The 22,667-nt window shown below is 41.4% G+C and overlaps 1 protein-coding gene across 1 annotated transcript; it reads left to right on the top strand.

The window, feature by feature from the left end:
- The first annotated feature begins 1,731 nt into the window (after positions 1 to 1,731).
- LOC117512948 (chymotrypsin-like elastase family member 2A) lies at positions 1,732 to 16,948 on the top strand. Its single transcript, XM_034173194.1, is given in 9 exon segments — positions 1,732 to 1,813; positions 1,900 to 1,988; positions 3,718 to 3,815; positions 15,207 to 15,329; positions 15,428 to 15,547; positions 15,549 to 15,562; positions 16,544 to 16,689; positions 16,774 to 16,889; positions 16,891 to 16,948. Coding segments are annotated over 9 exon segments (786 nt in total). The 5' UTR covers positions 1,732 to 1,776; the 3' UTR covers positions 16,934 to 16,948.
- Positions 16,949 to 22,667: the final 5,719 nt, after the last annotated feature.

Here is a 22,667-nt window from a genome sequence, read left to right as displayed (position 1 = left end):
TATATATATATATATATATATATATATATACATACATACAAATAATGAATGTTTATGAGTTCAATGGTACGAATACTTGAGATGAAAGCTGGTTTGTTCCAGCTTTCACCGAATTAAGTATTCGTTCCATTGAAAGAATGTAAAAACATTATTTGTTTTCTATAATGGCTAAAATAGATCCTTGTCATTTGATATATTATTAATTTATAAACAACAGAAAAAGGACTTACATTTTGGTGTTCCACTGCTGCTAAAGTCCAAATTGTGACGTGTAGTCCCGTGATGCTGTGCACTGACTTTGGACGTCCATTAAAAAAAAGACTTTGTACTTCTTCAGTCCAGCCAAAAATCACATCAGCTTTTCATGTTGACAGCTCTTCATGCATCGAGACGGCTTACAGCGGAGTGGATTTTGTGTGTGTGTGTGTTACAAGAATTAGCACCATCAGTTAGCTCAATAAGGCAACACAGTGGCTTAGTTGTTAGCACTGTTGCCTCACAGCGAGAAGGTCATGGGTTCAATTCCCACCTGTGGCCTTTCTGTGTGGAGTTTGCATGTTCTCCCCGTGTTTGCGTGGGTTTCCTCCGGGTGCTCCAGTTTCCTACCACTTTCAAAGACATGCTGGTTAGGTGGATTGCAATCTTTAAATTGCCCATAGGTGTGCGAGTGGGTGTGAATGTGTTTGTTTGTCTGTTTGTGGCCCTGCGACAGACTGACGTCCTGTTCTGGGTGTACCCCGCCTCGCGCTCTATGACTGCTATATACTCGCGCTCTATGACTGCTGGGATACACTCCAGCCCCCTGTGACCCTTGATTGGACTAAGTGGTTGAAGATGAGTGTGTGAATTGGCTCAATAAATTCGTCTCGCTTGTGTTGTTGGCCCGCACGTGTGCATGCGTGTGCTTGTGCACTCATGTACTACAAAAAAAGACTGTGTACTTCCTCAGTGCAGCGGAAAATAATCACTTCAGAAATTAGTCCAGCTTTTCATTCTAACTTCCTGCTAACAGCCTCCAGATAGTGCAGTGGATTTGCTTTGTGTGTGCATGCACATGCATGTTGTGTGTGTGTGTGTGTGTGTGTGTCCATGCATGCGCGTACGTGCATGTGCCTGCATGTGTGTGTGCAGAGTGCAATGGTGCCAAACATATGGAACCAAATTTGCATTCTAAATGGAACCAAACTGCACTCTAAATGTAATGCAACACAAAAGGGACGAAAAATCCATGTCATGTGACATACAAAGCACCAATCAAATGACAAGGATCCACTCAGCCGTTATATAAATATGTATATATATACTTCATTTACAAATCTCCATAAAGGTGACATGTGGTAAATTTATTTCATCCAAATGCATATGCTAAGACACACTGAAAGGAGTTGATTGTTCATATATGAAACTGATTTAGTGGTTTTTGCTGCATATTGTAAAGATATAAGAAGTATGTACTTTTATAGATAATATGACAGGACTGAAATTTTGAAGCCTAGTTTCTGTTATTTAGAAATTATTCTGAATAAATACAGTTTTTGCCCATGTTTGTGACTGATCAAGGATGTCAGGAACACAGACTCACTGTCACACCTGTGAGGTTCACAGACACTGTGAGCCAGTGAGATAACGTTCCTGTCATGGAAACTTATCTCCAAGGTTGAATTTTTTTCTTCACCCCACCTGTTCTATTTTCTGGTAAATATTAAACACGACGCCTGTTAATTTTCTTTATAAGGAGGAGTAACGCCGGCTGAACTTCAGCTGAAGACAGTAACGATGAAGATTTTGATCTTGGCTTTGTTCGTTGTGGGTGGTAAGCTGTCATTCAGTTATTTTACATTCATAAATATTATACAATAATACTTGATGTAAATATTCATATTCTGTAATGTCTTGTAGCCTACGCCTGTGGTCGGCCCACCTACCCGCCAATCCTCAGCAAGGTGGTTGGTGGAGACGACGTCCGTCCGCACAGCTGGCCCTGGCAGGTATGACCCTGGAAAATACACAGGTGGCAGAAAAATTATTGAAGTTTTTAAATTAATTTTCATTTTAAATTTTGCTGTAATTGTTTAAAATCACATCTATCTTGTTGTAAAGCACTTTGGACTATTTAAAGTGTTACACAAATGAAGTTTGTTTTTACACTGTGTGGTAGTGGTAATGTAATCGCCATTGTTGGTCTTCGACCCAAATGACTCAAAAATGGGTGAACAGATTTTCAACAAATTTAATACGAATATTCATGACTTGAGTGTCTCTGGACGCTTAATCTTTGGAGCAGATCAGACAAAGAATACAGCCAAGATGGACAAAAATATAGTACTAAAGACATTTCTTAGGATATATCTCTGACCAGAATTCAGAATCGCATAATTGTCCGAAAACGACATTTGCAAGAAAATTTCTACAACGAATAGGGTTCGGGAGGTAATCTGAAGCAATGTTTCTCATCCACTGGGCATGTGCCCCATTAGTGGGCTGTGTAGCGGCATCCAGTGGGCAACAATTTTTTTTCAACTTGAAGCTAATTTTGAGCATTGTCCTGTGCATCACAAATGAATACTATTGATTTAATCTTTGATGGAAACTGCATGTTTTAAACACCACATAAAACTTACAAATGCACACCATTAAAATAATAAATAATATGTGATTTGTTCAACTATAAACCACACTTTGAAACTAAATTCGAAAAGCTAGCACGCTATAGTTTGATGTAAGAATCTCTAGAAAAAATACAATAGAAAACTTTGTGAATCCTAAAAATGAACAAACAATAAACCGTAGTGTTATTATTTGATACAACTATAAGTTGTGCTTGTCAAGAGGGTTGGTAAGGTTAGACCTTACTTGTGTGAAGCGCCTTGGGGCAACTTTGTTGTGATTCCGCACTTTATAAATGAAAATAAATTGAAAAATTGAAGAGAAACTGCTGTCCTTCCATCCAGCCATATGGTGAAAGCTTCCACGTCCTAAAACTCAAGAACCATAAGACACTCAACATCAAAATTTTTATACATTAACACTGGGAGGTCAAAGCACTGTCAGCCAGAAAAGTACATTTCTAACATTTATAAATGCCTTTTTTAATACTGAATTTTGGGATTCAAGTAGGAAATTTACAGAAGCCCTGAAATGCTCACATCGCCTGCTAGATGGCGACAGAAGCTGCTCAAATGTGCAGCAAGGTATTGACTGTTTATTCATTTGAGAAGTTAACCTTTGGTGAAAATAAGATGGGCAGACAGCCAAAAACCAACTTACACTTGTGTCCTGAACTTATGGGCAACTTGCCTGAACCTAAAAATATGAAAATTCTGCAAAAACACACTCCAGATTACAGTTTGTTGTTACTGTATTTATTTAATTCCTGGCTTCCCATCTGTAATGAAGCAATCTCGCATTCCACCAACACACTTTACATTAGATCATTAGAATAGAATCGATTAACTAAAATAATTGGGGAACTTTTTAAATGGACTAGAACTTGTTATATGAATTAGTGGGACTTACTTAAAGTTGCAAAGTTTAAAAACCCTTGATCTTAAGCTTATATGATGTCATCACTTATTTTATGTATCACAACCATGTTCTTGTAGCAAAGTATTAATTATCAGTGTTTCATGCACTCAGGGGGTCTGCATCACCCCTCTGATGTTCTGATGTCTTTTTGTTGTTGTTGTGTCTCATTCATTAGCTGTTGTTTGCTCTCAGGTGTCTCTGCAGTATCAGAGCGGCAGCAATTTCTATCACACGTGTGGTGGCACCCTGATCTCCAGTCAGTGGGTCCTCACTGCTGCTCACTGCATTGGGTACGTACTGTGCACAGCGCTCCAAAGTCATCACGACCCTACAGAGCTTCACCACCAGAGGCATGAAAGTCACCAAAACGGTGCACATAGAGAATCATGAGAAGAATTACAGAGTGGCAAGTGCAAAGCCTGTGATATGCAGGGTGAAATAAGTACAACAGGGGGTGATGGGGGTTTAATATAATACCTAAATAGTGAACAAAAGCTATTAGACTTCTGGACGTAATGTACAATTTTATATTTACAAACCTGAGTTTGAGCTGTTATCATGTGGGAGTTTTGGTTAAATATAAAATCAACTCTTCATTGAGCCTAAACTCAACACTCCACCAGATTTCACTCAGATCAGTTCAAATTTCTTGAGCCATTTTTCTGATAAACAGCTACAGTCAGTTATTTCAGCTTTTGATGTGGATCTGGATGTTGATTTGACAAAAGTTTTACGCTGGATGGCTGTCATGACTCCACTATACACACTAAAGAAAGTAACTTGCTCAGAACATAAAAAATTATGTAAAGTATACCCACCCAAGTAAAATGTTTAAATCTAGCTAGAAACAATTTTGCTGAGTGACCTAAGTGTAAATTTGTTGGGTCAACATGTTGAAATTGCGTTACTGTTACCTAATTACCATGATTCAGACCGACGAGATTTGAAAAGTTAAATATAGACCTAAATGTACATTTGTTAGTTCAACATGATGAATTTGCATTACTGTTACCTAATTACGTACTATGGTTCGGGCCAACTACATTTGTAAGGGTAAATGTAACAAAAATAAAAAGTAAGTCCCTTCAGCTTCTCCATTGTTTGCACCCGGGGTCGCCACAGCAAATCCGAGGTGGATCTGCATGTTGAATTGGCACAGGTTTTACTCCAGATGCCCTTCCTGATGCAACTCCACATTACATGGAGAAATGTGGCGGGGGTGGGGTTTTGAACCGGAAACCTTTTCATACTGAAATCAAGTGCACTAACCACTTGGCCACTACCTCTGCCCTATAAGTAGTTTACAACTACTTAAAATAGTACAGTTACATGTCACTTAACTTTGCTGTGTTGGATCAACACAATACGTATATGCAGATCCACCTTGAATTTTCTGTGGTGACCCTGAGTGAAAACAAGTGATCAGCCAAAGGGGACTTACTGTTTTGTTTTTTTGTTTTTTTTTTGTTACATTTACCCTTACAAATCTAGTTGGCCTGAACCATGGTAATTAAGTAACAGTAACATAATTCATCAAGTTGACCCAAAAAATTACATTTAGGTCACTCAGCAAAATTGTTTCCTGCTATGTTAACGCATTTTACTTGGGTGGAAATACTTTACATAATTTTTTTTATGTTCACTGAGCAAGTTAAATTTTAAGTTGTTGCATGTTATATTAAAACTACATGATCTGAATGTGTTCGCTCATAAAACTTGATTCTGAATGAATGAATGAAAACTGTTTATTTTGAACATTTGATACAACAACAATTACAAGATAGATCAGTAAAGACAACAACAAAAAAAGTTCCTACTGTGTACCCAACATGTCCGAAAAGGGGTAGGGTGAAGCATCAGCTTATTTATCCCTACCCCTTCTTCCCCACAACCAGTAATACCCTTTGCCACATATACAAATAGATTCCTACACACCTAAACCGATATATATATATATATATATATATATATATATATATATATATATATATATATATATATATATATATATACACATACATACACATATATACATATATATACACATATACATACATATATATATATACACATATACATACATATATATATATATATATATACACACATATATGTTGTGAAAGTGTAGGTACACGGACCCACAACAGGGGGCGTAATGAACGGACAATGGAGAAGCCAAAAAGTAACAATTTAATGTTGTGAATCACACAACGATGTACAGACAATAACAATATAGTGACTGTCAATCATACACCAGTGACGTGTGGGCAGGCTCGACGATAGAAGACGCCTGGCGAGAGAAAAGCCGGATCCACACAGCTTCCACCGCCAACGGAGCTGAAGACACCGGAGCCGCCAAGGCCCTGGCCCCAGGTGGCCGCTGTCTTCAGCAGTCAGACCCGGTACTGCTGGCAGAGAACAGAGACAGTCCAGATGAGTGTGAGGTCGCACACTCAGTAATCCCACAGTCTGTATTCAGTAAAGGAGGGAGAACCTCCACCTCCAATCACACCTCATGCAGCCCCTGAGTTAACCACTTATCTGAGTGGGGTGTGAGGGCGAAGCCGTCGCAGTCTACACCAAACGCCAACTCCGCAGATAAGGCACACCACAGGAAAACGGATGCAAAAAGAGATCAGAATAATACTCAAAGTTTAAGTCAGCAGAGAAAATTACCTGATTGGTAGTTTGATTTCTCGGCGAGGATGTGGAGTTGCAGTCCATGCCCTTTGTAGTGGTGGTGATGGGGTGACAGCTGGTGTTGATAGGTGACAGCTGTCACTTCCAGCGGCTCCCGAAGCCCTCTCGTGCTTGGAGCCCGCACTCCAAGCATGGCGCCATCTGGTGGTGGTGGGCCAGCAGTACCTCCTCTCAGCGGCCCACACAACAGGACCCCCCCCCCAGGGCTTGTCCGGGTGCCGGCGTAGAAATCGGCCAGGAGGGCCGGGTCCAGGATGAAGCTCCTCTTCACCCAGGAGCGTTCTTCGGGTCCATATCCTTCCCAGTCCACCAAATACTGGAATCCCGCCCTTTCGACGAACGTCCAGGAGTTGGCGCATAGTCCAAGCCGGCTCCCCGTTGATGATCCGGGCAGGCGGGCGGCGCCGGTCCAGGGGCACAGAGGAGAGAGGTGTGGCAGGGTTTGAGTCTGGAGATGTGGAAAACTGGATGTATCCGCAGGGAAGCTGAAGCTGCCATCTTCACTGCGGCTGGAACTGAGGACCTTCACGATGGTGAAGGGTCCTATAAATCTGTCCTTAAGCTTCTGGGATTCCGTTGTAGAGGTATGTCCTTTGTGGATAACCAGACCGCCTGCCCGGGCTGGTATGCAGGGGCCGGGGGAATGCCGGCGGTCCTGCATGGGCCTTAGCCCTCGTCCGGGCTCTGAGAAAGGGCAGAGCGGGCGGTACTCCACACCCGACGGCACTTCCTCAGATGGGCCTGACCGATGGCACCCCGACCTCTCCCTCCACTAGCGAAACAATGGGGCTGGTACCCCAAACACACCTCAAACGGGGAGAGGCTGGTGGCAGATGAAACTTGGCTATTATGAGCATACTCAATCCAGGCCAGATGGTCACTCCAGGCCGTCGGGTGCGCGGAGGTCACGCAGCGGAGGGCCTGCTCCAGTTCCTGGTTCGTCCGCTCTGCCTGCCCGTTCGTCTGGGGTGGTACCCAGACGAGAGACTGACGGTGGCCCCCAGTTCCCTGCAGAAACTCCTCCAGACCTGGGAGGAGAACTGAGGACCACGATCCGAGACTATGTCCGATGGAATCCCATGCAGACGCACGACATGGTGGACCAGGAGGTCTGCAGTCTCCTGGGCCGTCGGGAGCTTCGGGAGGGCCACGAAGTGGGCCGCCTTGGAGAACCGGTCCACTATCGTTAAGATGGTGGTGTTGCCCTGGGACGGCGGGAGGCCCGTGACAAAGTCCAGGCCGATATGAGACCAGGGGCGACGAGGCACAGGCAGAGGCTGGAGGAGGCCTTGGGCCTTGTGATGGTCGGCTTTGCCCCCTGGCACAGGTGGTGCAGGCCTGGACATACTCCCGGACGTCGGCTTCCATAGACGCCCACCAGAAGCGCTGCCGGACCACTGCCACGGTCCTTCGCACCCCTGGGTGACAGGAGAGCTTGGAACCGTGACAGAAGTCAAGGACCGCAGCCCTGGCCTCTGGTGGGACGTACAGTTTGTTCTTCGGACCTGTCCCCGGGTCCGGCTCCATGTCAGGGCCTCCCGGACGGTCTTCTCCATGTCCCAGGTAAGGGCGGCCACGACAGTGGACTCGGGGATGATGGTTTCAGGGGGGTCTGACAGCTCGGTCTTGACCTCCTCTCGTGCACCCGGGACAGGGCGTCAGATCGTTGGTGCTTAGTCCCGGGGCGGTAGGTGATCCGGAAGTCAAAACGCCCGAAGAACAGCGACCAGCGGGCTTGCCTGGGGTTCAGACGCTTCGTGGTCCGGATGTACTCCAGGTTCCGATGGTCCGTGAAAACCGTAAATGGTACCGATGCTCCCTCCAACAGGTGTCTCCACTCCTCAAGAGCCTCCTTCACCGCAAGAAGTTCCCGATTGCCGAGATCATAGTTCCGTTCAGCTGGGGTCAACATGCGGGAAAAGTGGCACAGGATGGAGAACCTTGTCGGACTCCCTGCTCTGGGACAGCACGGCTCCTGTCCCTGATCAGAGGCATCCACTTCAACAACAAACTGGCGCTTGGGATCGGCTGCACCAGAACTGGTGCATCGGAACCGGCGTTTCAACTCCTAAACGCGGCTTCGCACCGAATGCCGACCAGTGAAGGGGACTTTTGTGGAGGGTCAGGGCTGTCAGGGGGCTAACTACCTGACTGTAGCCCTTATGAACCTCCGTAAAAATTTGGCAAAACCGGGAACGTTGTAGTTCCCTACGGTTCGTTGGTTGGGGCCAATCTCTCACCGCCACAACCTTGGCCGGATCAGGTGGCCGACGGAGTTGGAGGAGATGATTAACCCCAGAAGGACAAAGAAGTGCGGTGGACACTCACACTTCTCGCCCTTCACAAACAGCCGGTTCTCAACAACCGCTGTAGGACCTGACGTACATGCTTGACATGGGTCTCAGGATCCGGAGAAAAGATGAGTATATCGTCTAGATAGACGAAGACAAACCAATGCAGGAAGTCCCGCAAGACGTCATTAACCAATGCTTTGGAAGGTCGCGGGCGCATTGGTGATGCCGAACGGCATGACCAGGTACTCAAAGTGACCTAACGGGGTGTTGAATGCCGTCTTCCACTCGTCCTCCCTCCCAGTCTCCGAACCAGGTGATAAGCATTCCTAAAGATCCAATTTCGTGAAAATTTGGGCTCCATGCAGGGGCGTGAACACTGAATCCAACAGAGGTAATGGTATAATCATCAATCAATCACTTTTTCTTATATAGCGCCAAATCACAACAACAGGTGCCCCAAGGCGCTCCATATTGCAAGGCAAGGCCATACATACCATGAAAAAACCCCAACGGTCAAAACGACCCCCTATGAGCAGCACTTGGCCACAGTGGGAAGGAAAAACTCCCTTTTAACAGGAAGAAACCTCCAGCAGAACCAGGCTCAGGGAGGGGCAGTCTTCTGCTGAGACTGGTTGGGGCTGAGGGAAAGAACCAGGAAAAAGACATGCCGAGAAGGGGGGCAGAGATCGATCACTAATGATTAAATGCAGAGTGATGCATACGGAGCAAAAAAGAAAGAAACAGTGCATCATGGGAACCCCCCCACAGTCTACGTCTAAAGCAACATAACCAAGGGATGGTCCAGGGTCACCCGATCCAGCCCTAACTATAAGCCTTAGCGAAAAGGAAAGTTTTAAGCCTAATCTTAAAAGTAAGAGGGTATCTGTCTCCCTGATCTGAATTGGGAGCTGGTTCCACAGGAGAGGAGCCTGAAAGCTGAAGGCTCTGCCTCCCATTCTACTCTTACAAACCCTAGGAACTACAAGTAAGCCCGCAGTCTGAGAGCGAAGCGCTCTAATGGGGTAATATGGTACTACGAGGTCCCTAAGATAAGATGGGACCTGATTATTCAAAACCTTATAAGTAAGAAGAAGAATTTTAAATTCTATTCTAGAATTAACAGGAAGCCAATGAAGAGAGGCCAACACGGGTGAGATATGCTCTCTCCTGCTAGTCCCCGTCAGTACTCTAGCTGCAGCATTCTGAACCAACTGAAGGCTTTTTAGGGAACTTTTAGGACAACCTGATAATAATGAATTACAATAGTCCAGCCTAGAGGAAATAATGCATGAATTAGTTTTTCAGCATCACTCTGAGACAAGACCTTTCTGATTTTAGAGATATTGCGTAAATGCAAAAAGGCAGTCCTACATATTGTTTAATATGCGCTTTGAATGACATATCCTGATCAAAAATAACTCCAAGATTTCTCACAGTATTACTAGAGATCAGGGAAATGCCATCCAGAGTAACGATCTGGTTAGACACCATGCTTCTAAGATTTGTGGGGCCAAGTACAATAACTTCAGTTTTATCTGAGTTTAAAAGCAGGAAATTAGAGGTCATCCTGTCTTTATGTCTGTAAGACAATCCTGCAGTTTAGCTAATTGGTTGTATCCTCTGGCTTCATGGATAGATAAAGCTGGGTATCATCTGCGTAACAATGAAAATTTAAGCAATACCGTCTAATAATACTGCCCAAGGGAAGCATGTATAAAGTGAATAAAATTGGTCCTAGCACAGAACCTTGTGGAACTCCATAATTAACTTTAGTCTGTGAAGAAGATTCCCCATTTACATGAACAAACTGTAATCTATTAGACAAATATGATTCAAACCACCGCAGCGCAGTGCCTTTAATACCTATGACATGCTCTAATCTCTGTAATAAAATTTTATGGTCACAGTATCAAAGCAGCACTGAGGTCCAACAGAACAAGCACAGAGATAAGTCCACTGTCCGAAGCCATAAGAAGATCATTTGTAACCTTCACTAATGCTGTTTCTGTACTATGATGAATTCTAAAACCTGACTGAAACTCTTCAAATAGACCATTCCTCTGCAGGTGATCAGTTAGCTGTTTTACAACTTACCCCTCTCAAGAATCTTTGAGAGAAAAGGAAGGTTGGAGATTGGCCTATAATTAGCTAAGATAGCTGGGTCAAGTGATGGCTTTTTAAGTAATGGTTAATTACTGCCACCTTAAAGGCATGTGGTACATAACCAACTAACAAAGATAGATTGATCATATTTAAGATTGAAGCATTAAATAATGGTAGGACTTCCTTGAGCAGCCTGGCAGGAATGGGGTCTAATAAGCATGTTGATGGTTTGGATGAAGTAACTAATGAAAATAACTCAGACAGAACAATCGGAGAGAAAGAGTCTAACCAAATACCGGCATCACTGAAAGCAGCCAAAGATAACGATGCATCTTTGGGATGGTTAGAGTAATTTTTTCTCTAATAGTCAAAAAATTGTTAGCAAAGAAAGTCATGAAGTCATCACTAGTTAAAGTTAATGGAATACTCAGCTCAATAGAGCTCTGACTCTTTGTCAGCCTGGTTTGTTCTTATTTTCTTCAATTAGTGATGAGTAGAAAGATGTCCTAGCTTCACGGAGGGCTTTCTTATAGAGCAACAAACTCTTTTCCAGGCTAAGTGAAGATCTTCTAAATTAGTGAGACGCCATTTCCTCTCCAACTTACGGGTATCTGCTTTAAGCTACGAGTTGTGAGTTATACCACGGAGTCAGACACTTCTGATTTAAAGCTCTCTTTTCAGAGGAGCTACAGCATCCAAAGTGTCTTCAATGAGGATGTAAAACTATTGACGAGATCTCTAGCTCCTTACAGAGTTTAGGTAGCTACTCTGCTCTGTGTTGGTATATGACATTAGAGAACATAAAGAAGGAATCATATCCTTAAACCTAGTTACAGCGCTTCTGAAGACTTCTAGTGTAATGAAACTTATTCCCCATTGCAGGGTAGTCCATCAGGGTAAATGTAAATGTTATTAAAAAATGATCAGACAGAAGGGAGTTTTCAGGGAATACTGTTAAGTCTTCTATTTCCATACCATAAGTCAGAACAAGATCTAAAATATGATTAAAGTGGTGGGTGGACTCATTTACTTTTGAGCAAAGCCGATAGAGTCTAATAATAGATAAATGCAGTGTTGAGGCTGTCATTCTCAGCAATCTGTGTGGATGTTAAAATCGCCCACTATAATTATCTTATCTGAGCTAAGCACTAAGTCAGACAAAAGGTCTGAAAATTCACAGAGAAACTCACAGTAACTGACCAGGTGGACGATAGATAATAACAAATAAAACTGGTTTTTGGGACTTCCAATTTGGATGGACAAGACTAAGAGACAAGCTTTCAATGAATTAAAGCTCTGTCTAGGTTTTGATTAATTAATAAGCTGGAATGGAGATTGCTGCTAATCCTCCGCCCCGCCCGTGCTACGAGCATTCTGACAGTTAGTGTGACTCGGGGGTGTTGACTCATTTAAACTAACATATTCATCCTGCTGTAACCAAGTTTCTGTTAGGCAGAATAAATCAATACGTTGATCAATTATTATATCATTTACCAACAGGGACTTAGAAGAAAGAGACCTAATGTTTAATAGACCACATTTAACTGTTTAGTCTGTGGTGCAATTGAAGGTGCTATATTATTTTTTCTTTTTGAATTTTATGCTTAAATAGATTTTTGCTAGTTATTGGTGGTCTGGGAGCAGGCACCGTCTCTACGGGGATGGGGTAATAAGGGGATGGCAGGGGGAGAGAAGCTGCAGAGAGGGGATAAGACCACAGCTCTGCCTCCTGGTCCCAACGCTAGACAGTCACAGTTTGGAGGATCCAAAAAATTGGCCAGATTTCTAGAAATGAGAGCTGCTCCCTCTAAAGTGGGATGGATGCCGTCTCTCCTAACAAGACCATGTTTGCCCCAGAAGCTTTGCCAATTATCTATGAAGCCCACCTCATGTTTTTGGACACCACTCAGACAGCCAGCAATTCAAGGAGAACATGCGGCTAAACATGTCACTCCCGGTCTGATTGGGGAGGGGCCCAGAGAAAACAACAGAGTCCGACATTGTTTTTGCAAAGTTACACACCGATTTAATGTTAATTTTAGTGACCTCCGATTGGCGTAACCGAGTGTCATTACTGCCGACGTGAATTACAATCTTACCAAATTTACGCTTAGCCTTAGCCAGCAATTTCAAATGTCCTTCGATGTCGCCTGCTCTGGCCCCCGGAAGACAATTGACAATGGTTGCTGGTGTCGCTAACTTCACATTTCTCAAAAACAGAGTCGACAATAACCAGAGTTTGATCCTCGGCGGGTGTGTCGTCGAGGGGCAAAAACGGTTAGAGATGTGAACGGGTTGACGGTGTACACGGGCTTCTGTTTAGGGCTACGCTCCTCACAGTCACCCAGTCAGCCTGCTTTCCCGACTGCACGGAATCTGCCAGGGGGGAACTAATCGGTTGCGAACGTGATCTCGTTCAGCCCTCTGTAATCAATGCATGGACGGAGTCCGCCGTCCTTCTTGCCCACAAAAAAGAAACCAGCACCCATCGGGGAGGTGGAGTTCCGGATCAACCCGGCAGCTAACGAGTCCCGGATGTAGGTCTCCATTGATTCGCGTTCCGGACGTGAGAGGTTGTACAGCCTGCTGGACGGGTACTCAGCGCCCGGTATCAAATCAATGGCACAATCGTACGGACGGTGCGGGGGCAGCATGAGTGCCAGATCCTTGCTGAAGATGTCAGCAAGCTCATGGTACTCGGCTGGCACCGCCGCCAGATTGGGGGGGACTAAAACCTCCTCCTTAGCTGTCACACCGGGTGGAACCGAGGATCTTAAACACTCCCGGTGGCAGGTTTCGCTCCACTGAACCACAACCCCAGACAGCCAATCAATCCGGGGATTGTGTTTTAAACCCATGGAAAACCCAAAATCACTCGGGAGGTAGAAGGTGTTACATAAACACAATCTCCTCCCTGTGATTCCCAGACACCACCAATGTCACTGGCTGTCTGGTGTGTGATTAGTGGAAGAAGGGTGCCATCTAGCGCCCGCACCGACAATGGTGACGGTAAGGCCACTAGAGGGAGCCCAACCTCCTTTGCCCATTTGCTATCCAGCAGATTCCCCTCCGACCCCGTGTCCACCAGTGCTGGGGCGTGAAGGGTTAGAGTGCTGTTGTTTTAACCGTTTGGGGCATTCTCTCTGTATGTGCTCGGTAGAGCTGCAGAGAAACACTCTCCACGGATCAGCCTCCTTTGCCTCTGATCTGATCGTTTTTTGGCCCTGCTCGTTTCCATAGCAACGTCAGCAGGGGGAGCTGCGGCCCACACAAAATATATACACAAACATAAATATACACCTACACATACCTACATACAAAATACTATATATTTACAAGCCGAAGCAAAAAACAAAAACACCCTAACCCTCATTACCCTTCCTCCTCCCTATACCTAGAAAAAACATATTTTTGTACTGCTGTTTGAACTGGTTCATGCTTGGACATTGCTTGAGCCCCACTCCCAATCTGTTCCACATCCTCACCCCACAGACAGAAATACAGAAACCTTTTAATGTTGTTCGTGCCCACTGATGCTTTAAATTAAATGTCCCCCTCAGACTGCAATCCCCTGATCTGTTAAAAAACATATTTTTAATATTTGCTGGAAGTAAATTGTTTATTGCTTTATACACGATTTGTACTGTTTGAAAATGAACCAAGTCTGTGAATTTTAAGAATTTGGATTGTAAAAATAGTGGATTTGTATGATCTCTATAGCCAGTATTATGAATAATCTATATTCTTATCTATTCTATATCATAGAAGTTACATGTTAGACTTATGTTCATAACATAAAAAACAACAAACCATGCTGATTTTTTTGAGTGCACAGGGAGAATGGACACAGGTCTCCTTGAACTGGAAACTTTCTGATCTTGAAACAAGCGCACTAACCGCTTACCCACCAAAGCCAACTAAGACATAGTTATCCTGCCAGAAGTTCAATATTATGTTATAGATATATATGTCCATCCATCTGTTGAGTAAAACCTAAGCTCATATGATTTATCTTAGTTAATTGTTATTCTGTTGGTAGTACTGATGCAACAGTTAAGTCACACTAGTAGCAAAATTATTTTTAACAGCACTTGAGTGAGGAATCATTTTTGAATAAGTACTACAAAGAGCATTCATAGTACTGCATACTGACAGAAGCAAAAAGTTCAGCGTTTGTCTACAGATCATGGTGCAGCTTCTGTGATGTCATAAAGAAGCTTTTGAATCAGAGCTGGATCGAATCTTCCCCAATTTACACGCATCTCCTCTTTAATTTCCAGTAGGGGACAGTAAATGCTGACATTACAGTATAACAATGGAATGTTTTATGCCTGTAAAATGGCAACGTGCATGATTTCAAAATGGTTATAATATTGATGCCCATCAAAGCAAATAAAAGTATTAAAGTCAAGCATAAAAGAAACTGAGTATCGACACGAGCATTTTCCCGTTGTTACTTGTTTTCACACCCCCTTCAATGTGTAGCTTTATTATATGTTCATCACTTATGTTCTGGTAAATCTGCTTCCTTTAATGATGTAGAGACTCTGAAGCTTCTTTCTCATTTGTTTTGTGGCTCTGCAGTAGTCGCACCTACAGAGTCTATCTGGGAAAACACAATCTGAAGATCGCCAATGAGGCTGGTTCCATTGCTATCAGCCCTGCCAAGATTGTGGTCCACCCCAGCTGGGACGCCGCCAGAATCCGGTATCGACTCGGCCATTCCTTTTTGTCATATTATACAGCTCTGAAGACTTTCACTATCGGTTCTCTTCCTAAGCCTTGTATTTCCGCTCTTGCTCCAGTAACGACATTGCCCTGATAAAACTCGCAAGCCCTGTCAAGCTCAGTAATACCATCATGCCCGCCTGCCTTCCTGACAATGGGGTCATCTTGCCTCATGGCACTGCATGCTACGTCACAGGGGGGCCGTTTGTGGAGTAAGTTGTCTTTCTGGCAAGCATGTCCACTGATATCAGTACTCTATTCTCCCTCTAATCTTCTGTGAGCTTTGCAGTTGAACTTTCTGACCAATTTTTTGAAAATTTGCACTTTCCATTGAGCAGTCAACGTGCACCGTTTGTGTGCTGCATCACCAGTTATGCGGCTTCATCACGAAGTCTGTGTGTGTATGTGTGGGGGGGATTTTGTTAATGCAACAGTGTGCAGGATTTAGGGGTGTTTATTAGCATGAGTGGAATATAACATCTCCTTATTGGTTCACAATTATCTGCAAAAATTAATCGATTTCTTTCATAAGCTTAGTATGAGTCCTCAATATCCACATGGGAGTGCGCCCCCTCATGGAGGCCGCCATGTGCACCACCATATTGATACACAATTCCAAAAGGGATGCACGCACTTACTCCACCTTTTTGCACTTTGCAACAGAAAAATGAAGAGGGATGAGTGGCTGCTGTCTGCTGGTTGCCTGTGCAGGACAATAAGTTTGTCAACTCTCATTTTTGTTAAATTGAGGCTCACACACAAATAAAGCCAAAGTAGCATGAATCAATGAATCACCATCAGCAAATAAACAAAAAGGTGAAGGTGAAACAAAATCCTGAGTGATGGTGGCATAATGCAATCTGCAACCTCACCACTAGAGGGCACCAATCCTACACACGCTACCTTTAAAATAAAATGGGAAATTTTAGATACAGTTTGCCAGAAGGCACATGGGAGACTCAAGCCTGGATTTGAACTGTTTTCTTGTTTAAAAAGTCTTCTACTCCACCATGAAGGTGTGTAACCAGACAAAAACTGCACTATGCCACAGTTTCAAGCCTATAATGCCCCCAGAGTGGCTCCCCTCACCAGTTTTATTTTAGAGAACCCTGGATTCTGCATGGTCCAACTCTGAAGTATGAATGATTGTTGGTGCTGAAAATGTGAATGAAAATGGTCACTTTCACCTGCAGCCAATGGTCCAATTGCTGACATCCTGCAGCAGGCACTCCTGCGTGTGGTCGGCCATTCCACCTGCAGCAAGTCAGATTGGTGGGGCAGCCTGGTCACGACCAGCATGATCTGTGCAGGAGGAGACGGCAATGTGGCCAGCTGCAACGTAAGTCACGTGCATTTCCTGTTATTTTGCTGTGTATGTTGCACATAATATGCTTGACTGTGCACGGCCTCCAATCCGTTTCAGGGAGACTCTGGCGGCCCCTTGAACTGTCAGAGCAGTGACGGATCCTGGGACGTCCACGGTGTGGTGAGCTTCGGCTCCAGCATGGGCTGCAACTCCTACCAGAAGCCCTCCGTCTTCCCGGGTCAGCGCCTACATCCCCTGGATTAACAATGTAAGTTAGAATACTTTAGATAGCACCATTAATATTTCATTGGATAATTTTGTCCAGAGAAGCATCAGGATGATGTTTTCTGCACTGTTGGCAGGACATTTTATTGATAGTGTGAATGTAGAGATGATAGTTATCTGACAATTGTACATCATGAAATATGAATGAATGAATGATTTATTCAGCACACAAAACTCCACATCAAAAAGAAAAGATTTTACAGTACATATGATAAAAAAGTAATATTCGGGCAGCTGAGGTGCTACAAAAATATTGCAAAATAAAGAAGCTTTCACTGGAGTGACATTTTACATGTTATTTTACTTTTGAGAATTAAATTGACAGTCTATGCTTTTTTGGTAATTTTACTAATATTTTATGTCAATTTAAAATAGGAAAATCTGTAAAATACACAGAAAAATATGTAAAATTACATTTTTTTTTACAGAGAGCTATTCAGGTTGTCTTACATTAGACAAGTCAATTTCTTTTTTGTTTGTAATTTTATTGTGATTTTAATGTTTTAAAAATGCGGGGAAAGATACGTAAATGTATTTTAAAAATTGTTGTATTACATTCAACATATAATTCACAGTCAAGTTTTGCTATTTTACTGAGATTTTAATGTGGCATTAATATACAAGACAAATATGTAAAAAAAGATTTTTTTTTTTTTTGCTGCTTTTATAGTGAGTTTTTCATGCTTTACATCAGACATATAAATTCAGTTTTATTGAGATTTTAGTATACTTTTAAAATACAGGAAACATCTGTAAAATACATAGAAAAAAAAACATTTAAATTGCAGATTCATTTTTTGTTTGTTTGTTTTTACAGCAAGTAAAGTATAAATCTTCTTTCTGAGCCATTTCTTTAGGCGGTTTCTTACAGTTCGGTTACAGACGTTGACTCCAGTTTCCTCCCATTCGTTCCTCATTTGTTTTGTTATACATTTTTCGATTTTTGAGACATATTGCTTTAAGTTTTCTGTCTTGACGCTTTGATGTCTTCCTTGGTCTACCAGTATGTTTGCCTTTAACAACCTTCCCATGTTGTTTGTATTTGGTCCAGAGTCTAGACACAGCTGACTGTGAACAACCAACATCTTTTGCAACATTGCGTGATGATTTACCCTCTTTTAAGAGTTTGATAATCCTCTCCTTTGTTTCAACTGACATCTCTTGTGTTGGAACCATGATTCATGTCACTCCACTTGGTGCAACAGCTCTCCAAGGTGTGTTCACTCCTTTTTAGATGCAGACTAACGAGCAGATCTGATATGATGCAGGTGTTAGTTTTGGGGATGAAAATTTACAGGGTGATTCCATAATTTTTTCCTCAGAATTGAGTGATTCCATATTTTTTCCTCTGCTTGGTCTAAAAAAGTAACCGTTACTGACTGCCACAATCTTTTTTTCTTGATTTCTTATAGTGTTTCTTAAAGCTAGAAAGTTGCCATTTGAAATGACTTTAGTTTTTGTGTCATGTCTGTGATCTTTTTTTCTACAAAATTAAACAACTGAATGAACATCCTCTGAGGCCAGTGATTCCATAATTTTTGCCAGGGGTTATATATTGAATTGACCTGTTTTATACAGTCTGCTCGTCTATTCTACACCTCTTACAGTGAAATATGTGAGAATTTCCATTTATCGATGGTTTTTGTGTTCAATACCTGATGCAGTGGGCGGCAGTGAGGACCCACTGGTCTGAAATCAGAGTCCCTCCACAGGTGTGTCTCCATTCGCCCTGTCTGTTGTACTGCAGAGAAATCTACACACACACACACACACACACACACACACCACACACACACACACACACACACACACCACACACACACACACACACCACACACCACACACACACACCACACACACACCACACCAGTCACTTAGGATCCACCATCATCTTTCTTATGTTTATTTTTTTAATTAAAGGATAATGTCACAGATTTTTGTAGGAACACGACCCTGTGTGTGTTCAGGTGAATCTGCATTGTGTTTTACTGCATATATCATAAGAATCTGAAATTTTGTGACATAAGATGCAAATTCTGCACATTGGTCTACTTTTTGCAAGAAAAACAAAAAAAAGCCATTAGCCACTTCAATTTCCAAGATAGTGGTCATTTTTTAAGATGTGGCCCGGAAATGTGTATTTTCATCATACATATTTGCAGTCTTTTTTTTACTTCAGTGTTGTACCTGTTAAATTTTGTACTGTTGTCTAGAGGGGGTGTGAAATTAACTTCAGGCTAATATTTTCATGCTTTCTAGATTAGATTGTATATGTTTTTAGTAAGTGTACATGCGTGCTGTAGAATGTGTGATAGTGTTTGGGGAGCAGAGTTTAGTAGTAGAGGTAGTACTTTTACTTTTAAAATCAGCCGTGTCCTTTGGATGAACACTAGTTCCGCACTCCTTGTCTACTCTGACCTATGGGTTTCAAATAGTTGCTTGGGCACATCAATGGCCACACCCCAGTGAACCGTATTGGCTTGTGGGGTTAAACGTGGTCAGCGTAGCACACGGTGAGATTCTCTGTGACGGAGTATGCTTTGCTCCGATATCAGAGCATGAAGTCTGGAAACTTCCAGATTAGACGGCTGAACAGATGAAACAATGACTTCAACATTTTACCTCCCAAACCAAAAATGTACATTCATGTGACTAATGGCGTTGTTGAAGAAAAGGACTTCTCAGAAGTATTTATACAAATTTGGTGTTTGTATCATCAACTGAAATATTCTTACACCTATCTACTTCAATAATACCCACCCCCAATTAAAATTTTAAATTTCATGTGGTTAATGTTTATTTATTTAATTGTATTATTATTATTATTATTATTATTATTATTATTATTATTATTATTGTTATTATTATTATTATTATTATTATTTTTGAAGATGACTTCTCAGAAGTATTTATACCAAATTTGGTGTTTTTATCTTCAGCTGAATGATTCTTACACTGTTTCAAAATGACCTCATGTGTGTCTGTGGCTTTTTATGTCTGAAACAGCAACAGCTTTGTCGTTTTATGAGCATGATTTCTGTCCTTTAATTGACCGTCACTGTAATGCAAACTGAGAAACTGACTGGCAGTTAATGTGTAAACTTATTGATGTTTCATTAATTGTGCTGTTTTACCTCATATACAGTCCAAAGAGTGAACTAATGAGAAATTAAAAGGATAATTTTTTTCATATGTATTTACATACATTGTATATGTGAAAGAACAAATGCAGCTGTATTGGGGCCCCTCGGCCTGATTATTTAACGCTCCCCCCGCCGTATTGGAGCCCATCATTCGGCATGTTTTACCTGCCACGGCCAGCTGTGGGGCTTGACGTCCTCCCCTCCAACCACCCTGCCCTGCAGAGGAGGGACCGCTGGCACGCCGCACCCGTAGGCTGCCAAGGAGCAAACAGATGCTTAAAACGGGGAAAATGTGGCACAACTGTCCAGATCCACATCATCATCAACATGCTGTGTGACTTTTATGGTAGAAATTGTCTCACCAGCAGAGATGAGGTACGGCGAGGACCATGAACTTCATCATGTCTGTTTCTCTACACTTTGCACTCACATACATCACATCACCACATACATTTATATGAGCCACAGTGTTACGCAACCTGCACCATCAGCAACTTGGTGGAAACTTTTCCCACTGCCAAATCAAACAGTGGGCGGAGCTACAGGAAGGTGAAAACTGACAAACATTAACAGGAACATGTGGGCCAAGGCAGAAGTGAGACGAGATGTTTGTGACCTTGGTTCTTGAACATGTCAGTGCATGAAAGTATGTTTTTTCCCCCCCCTAAAAATGCCTGAATTGCACACAAGTGCTGTTCGTGGTAAAAGTAGCTCTTTCTTCTACATGTATGTTTTCTTAAAGAAAACCAAAAGAGTGAAATATGTGATATTTCCTGTGATTTTCAAAAACACTACAAAGTAAATGACAAAGTGAACCTTTGTCTTCTATACAACATGTTGGTAAATACAGTATGAAAGAGTCTGTCCATGTCTCTGCAAATGATCACATTAACCATATTTTTCCCAACAAAATATTTAAAAATGCTGCACAGTGTAAATGAATTTATACAATGGCTACTTATAACGCATGCCACTGCAAAGTGCTGTTATCTGAAACAACTCTCAACATCTTGATATACATTTTTTAACAATTTATTGCCAATGTTTCTATGTCTTAGTCACAGCTTTAACTGAACTCCTGGTGATATTCAGTGACTTGAAAATATCTTTATATATATATATTTTGCGTGCATCTGTTGATTTTGCAAAGTCAGCTGGTTATAAAAGTTGATGATTTCATTGTGCAATACGTGTATATTTAATTAGTTGAGGTCATTATGTGCTTTAGATTAAGCAGTCTAAACCTCTGAATAAAGAAGTGTGATTTTAAGAAATATTTTTATTTCATAAAAATGAAATTTGATTAAAAAAAAAGGTACCAAACGAAGATAAAAGTTTTATCTTTTGATGGTATTGATTCAACCAAAAATAGTGCATGACTTACACATTTTTCTGCATTAATGTTATAATGATACACATACAAGTACAGTATTAAATGAGTACATTATTCCAAGTACACTTTTTTTTTGGTGCAAAATATTTCAACTGCAAATAACTGGAACATAAAGTCAGAAGAGTCATAAAAAAAAAAAAAAAACATTGTTCCAAAATAACATATATGAGTCAAAATCTTCTATAATATTAGCAATCGTTTACAAATTCAAATCATTGATTTATTAATCAAAATAGTTTTTATTAAACTTTGATAAGTGATTTAATCATAAAACAATGAAAACAATAGTGCTTTTATCACAATCCTAACAATGACCCATTAAATTCCCAAATGACACCTGACCGACAACACCACGATGCTCAGACAGGCTATTCTCTCTCCTTCCTCGCTGATGACATAGTCAAGCTTGTAATAGTGTGGGATCCCAGAAATGGGCCGTGATTTGCAGAAATGCCAGTATTCTTATGCATGTTATTTCTTGACAGATATCGACATGGTGATCATTTATACAGTGTATACAGTGTGTTACAAAAATTTATTGGGCTCACATGAATAAAGTTTTTCTGTTTACTTAAACAGAGTTGTGTTAATGCACAAATTTCTTTTATTTCTCTTATAATTCTTTATAACTTCATCAAAAAACATGAAAATATTACACATTTTTCTGCATTATGTATAATGATAGACATACAGTACAGTATTAATGAGTACATTATTCCAAGTACATTTTTTTTGGTGCAAAATATTTCAACTGCAAATACTGGAACATAAAGTCAGAAGAGTCATAAAAAAAAAACATTGTTCCAAAATAACATATATGAGTCAAAATCTTCTATAATAATGTAGCAACAGTGTGTTACAAAATTTATTGGCTCACATGAATAAAGTTTTTTCTGTTTACTTAAACAGAGTTGTGTTAATGCACAATTTCTTTTATTTCTCTTATAACTTCTTTATAACTTCTTCAAACCATGAAATATGAATACAACCCAACAATATAGCTCATGTTTCACACTTTTAATTTGTGTTGTCCCATATAATATCAACATAATATATATATATATATCTATATATATATATATATATATATTATAATTATATTATAGTATATATATATATATACATACATCAAATAATGAATGTTTATGAGTTCAATGGTACGAATACTTGAGATGAAAGCTGGTTGTTCC

The sequence above is a fragment of the Thalassophryne amazonica genome, chromosome 6 (genome assembly GCF_902500255.1).
Source record: "Thalassophryne amazonica chromosome 6, fThaAma1.1, whole genome shotgun sequence".
Taxonomy (NCBI): Eukaryota; Metazoa; Chordata; class Actinopteri; order Batrachoidiformes; family Batrachoididae; genus Thalassophryne; species Thalassophryne amazonica.
Note: the sequence above shows the minus strand (reverse complement) of the source record. Positions and strands in the feature narration are given on the sequence as shown.